Source organism: Rutilus rutilus, assembly GCF_951802725.1.
Source record: "Rutilus rutilus genome assembly, chromosome: 17".
NCBI classification, from domain to species: Eukaryota; Metazoa; Chordata; class Actinopteri; order Cypriniformes; family Leuciscidae; genus Rutilus; species Rutilus rutilus.
Window position 1 is genome coordinate 26,644,008 of NC_140230.1, and position 4,379 is coordinate 26,648,386.

Here is a 4,379-nt window from a genome sequence, read left to right on the forward strand (position 1 = left end):
GCGTTTATATAATCAAAAATACAAAAAAATTCGTAATATTGTGAAATATTAGTACATTTTTAAATAACTGTTTTCTATTTTAAAATATTTTAAAATGGGCAAAGCTGAATCTTCAGTGTCACATGATCCTTTGGAAATCATTCTAATTATTATCAATGTCAATATCAATTTCTTATTATTATCATTATTGAAAACAGTTGTGCTGCTTAATATTTTTGTGAAAGCGGTGATGCACTTTTTTCTAAATTCTTTGAATTCAAAAAGTTCAAAAGAACAACATTTATTTGAAATAGAAATATTTTGTAATAACAAATGTCTTGATTGTCACTTTTGATCAATTTAATGCATCCTTGCTGAATAAAAGATTACTATTATAAAAATTATATTATAAAAAATTACTGATCCAAACTTTTGAACAGTATTGAAGTAAATCTGTTTTTGTGCATTTGTTTCTCAGAGGTGGGATGCTGTGTCGCTTGTGGGCTGCCATCTCCAAGCAGAGGAAGTCTCATCTCAGTCCAGTCAAAGAGGACAGTGAAGATACCATTCTCTGACAGACATGAGTGACTCTCTCTTGTCCAGCTTTCAGATACTATGAGCTCAGTGAGTTTGCGGTGTATAGACTCTGTGCCTTTTGTGCACTATTACTTTGTCTGTGCCTGACACCAAGAGGAAAGAAAAGAATTTTAAAGAAATTATACACTACTGTTCAAGAGTTTGGTGTCGTAAGATCTTTTAATGCTTCAAAAGAAGGCCTCTGTGCTCATCCAGGCTACATTTTTATGACAAAATACAGGCAAAACAGAAATATTGTGAAATATTATTACAATTTAAAATATTTTTCTAATTTAATATATTTTAAATTGTAATTTATTCCTGTGATGGCAAAGCTGAATTTTCAGCATCATTACTCCAGTCTTCATTGTCACATGATCCTCAGAAACCATTCTAATATGCTGATTTGGTGCTTAAGAAACAGTTGTGCTGCTTATTTTTGTGGAAATTGTGATATTATTTTTTTTCTCCAGGATTTTTTGATGAAAAGAAACTTCAAAAGAGCAGCATTTTCATCAATTTAATATGTGCTAAACAATCTTACAAATATAATATCTTATAAATCTAAAAAATATATATGTTGTATATATGAATATGGGTACCAAAATGCTGTATTTGTATTTATGAATTGTGTGTTCTTGAATAATGAATACTAAATACTATATATATTAACTACACTAACTAAAGAAAATGATACTGACAGCAAAACTCAGTTTATTTTTAACTACAATTAAAACTAAAACTACAATTTTGTCATTTATCTTAGAAGTAAAGTTTTTTTTATTTGTACTTTTATTTCATGATGCACAAGTGAAGGGACACTAACTGATCCAAATATCTTTCTTATTCAACAAATACATTTTTAAAAGTACAAGTATTCCAAATAATCCTTCAATTCATACGAGATAATAAAAGCTACATGGAAAAAATTAGTGAATGTTGTTTAAAATAGTTTTAGACAAATTATAGCATGTCCCATCGCAATACATTTGATTTCCAAATGTATCAGTCAGCTGTTGTTGCAAACCTAAGCACACAGTGAATGACTGACACTTGCTAAACGTCTGAGTCAGCGCATTAGCAATTCACTTTGTTCTTGGTGCATTTTTAATGAAGCCAGTTTTTTTTTTATATAGACAATCTAGCTTCTTTCAAAACACTACAGTTTTGCTTGCATCCACATAATGCATCTGGACAGCAAGTTTCATTTCTCAAAATATGTTGTATTAATTGTACATGTAACATTTTAGGTACATTAGAGGCTGTTGCAGAGGTTGAGTTTTTGAATACTTTTTGAACATCTAAATATGTCATTTTATGAGCGTACAGTCCTAAACATCCTCGTACACAAGCAGCAGTAACGTAATTTTCCAGTGAGAAATTTCACTGTCATTATTCACATTCCTCAGATATGTGGCTCAACCCTTCCTGGCAATACAAAGTGTGAGTGTCTAGCCTATGTGTGTTAGGAAGGTGGGTGGTTCTCAGTCCTGTTTGGAAGAAGTGATGCCATGCACTGAAGCTGATCTAACAATTCCAGCTGTGCTTCCTTGTGTTTCTGTTGATGTTGCCTTGGTAACAGCAGTTACATCATCCTCTGACCCTTGCCTCCAGGTTGAAGATCACATTGTTTACCACAGGGAAGATTTCTCTTTTTCCCTGACTCTTATGTGGCTGTGATCAAGCAAGAACATGAAGTGCCTAAACACCCAGTTCATAATAAAGGATATGAGCTAATCATTGGGCTCAGCTTCAGTAGTCATTCAGCAGCTTGTAGCTTTAATGAGCCATCCTTTGCATTTTTTGCAAGGCTGGAATAACTAGACAACTTTTAAGTCTAAACAGATTTTAAAACTCTAGGCATCATATGCTTGTCGACTTTGTAAAAGGTTTTAGATTAAAACTGATCACAAAAGAACAATGTTCAATATGCAATAAATAAAATGTCTATTTATGGAGCTTTTTTCCAGCTGGATGTGTGCACTTTTTGTCTTTTCTTCCAGATTAAACCTGGGCACTAAATGTCTGAGGATCACACACTGCCAGAACTTCGTTCCGAACATAATAAACTCATGCAGAAACATTGCTAGCAGATGCATGACAAATGAAAACAATATGTGATCTAAAAACGGAAAAGTTTTTCCTTTGCTTTTTTCGCGTAAAGACGACAACGTTGTCAAAACAATCCCCATTCACAAGGATCCGCGAAAATGACTGAAAACACTTATTCATGCCAGGCATGTAGTTGCCGATGTCACTTCGTAAAGAAACATTACGTGCCCATAGACTGAACATGTAATACGCATGTGTGTGACAGCACAATTTTCACAAATTCGTGTTTTTGTTGTTTACATGGAGACGATAGAGGTATCGTTTTCAAAAACTTGCACTTTGAAACCCAGATTTCAAAAGCTTACGTTTTCAGGCCGTCAAAACGTTGTGTAAATGAACGGCCAAAACGCATCCGTTTTTAGTTGAAAACGGTCGCGTAAAAGGCCCAATATTCTGAAGCTAAACAAATCTGTGTCCATCATGCACTACCCGATTTTCTGTGGAATCTGTCAACTTCGTCTGCCCAAAATCTGCAGTCTGGCTCTGACTTTCAGCAACTAGCAATTGACTCGTCCAGTGTAACGGTCATGTTCTGTTCTATTTAGCTATCCTGTGTTCCCTGTCCATTGTTTGTTGCTATGGTTTCTCATTGAGTTTCACACCTGTTCCTTGTTTAGTGTGTATATAAGCCCTCAGTATCTCTCAGTTTTTCGTTTGCCATTTTCTGAGTTATTGTTATATTTAATGTAGTTGTTTAATTTCTCAATGTTCATTAAGTTTCTTGTATCCCATTTATCTTTTGTGGATTACACACTACACAATGCAGCATGACTGGAAAAAACTACAAATCTTGTATGTATTCAGGGCATGACAAATTGGGAAGTTGTTGGCATATGTATGCCAGAAAGAAGTCCATATTTTGAAATGATTTTGAACCCTTATTAACCCTTTTTTTTTGTTTTGTTATTAGACTATCTATTATTTTATTTAAATCCCATTGAAGTAAACAACGCTAGTCTAGTTTCGCTAGTCGTTTTTTATTGAGTAGATGTCAATTGCTTTTTAACAACTTGGCGAGAGTAATGGCTAGCAGTGCATAGCTTGCCCTTGAAATCTGGTTGTAGTCCAGGACTCCAGTGGAGCTTTGCAGCAGGTGGAGCAGATGTCATTGTGCTTTGGCCAGGTTGTGATACATTTTGGCCAACTAAATATGTTTTGATTTTCCTGACCATATATTTCCTCGTCCTTCCAGGCTTATTTTTTTTTTATGGATGTTATTGAGCTCATTCCTTTTACTGTCCAGACCTGATTATTCGCTCTCATTGTGAAGGCTTGGTGCATGTAATCCATTAAATATGAAATAACAGGGAACTCTGTTCAGGGATTGGGCTTTTGGACAAACTTCATTCTGTTCATCGTCTGCTGGAGGATGTTCCTTTATGTCAATGAGATTATCTCAAAGCTGTCTTATTAATTCTCTACAGCCTCAAGTTTTCTAACACCGTCCTGTGGTCAGTGGCGGTGTAGGCCAGGGCAGAAATTTGCATATCACCGACACAGCCCCCCAAGGATTTCCTAATGATTATTCAGTTTTTTTTATTCTCAGTCACTTTCATTAATTAAGCTCTTCATCAACAGCCATCATAATGTAGCGCTATGCACCCATTTCAAAGACTGTGATGACCGGTCACCAGCATCATAAATCTTGCAATACCACTATAGAAGTTTACCCTATGACTTCCGCTTCTGAGAAACCCGGAAATGTGAAAAGG

The 4,379-nt window shown here is 35.1% G+C and overlaps 1 protein-coding gene across 2 annotated transcripts in view; it reads left to right on the top strand.

Annotated features, from left to right (window-relative positions):
- The window catches only part of LOC311275595 (mitogen-activated protein kinase kinase kinase 5), a 17,404-nt gene extending 16,659 nt beyond the window's left edge, over positions 1-745 (top strand). The window contains exon 28 of one of the 2 annotated variants that reach the window (XR_014624954.1): positions 458-704. Coding sequence is in view for 1 of the 2 variants with exons in the window: in XM_084384722.1 (XP_084240848.1) it covers positions 458-554 (97 nt within the window). In the remaining variant the exon portion in view is untranslated. Of the gene's footprint in view, positions 1-457 lie in introns of both variants that reach the window. The other variant, XM_084384722.1, reaches the window with a different exon arrangement.
- Positions 746-4,379: the final 3,634 nt, after the last annotated feature.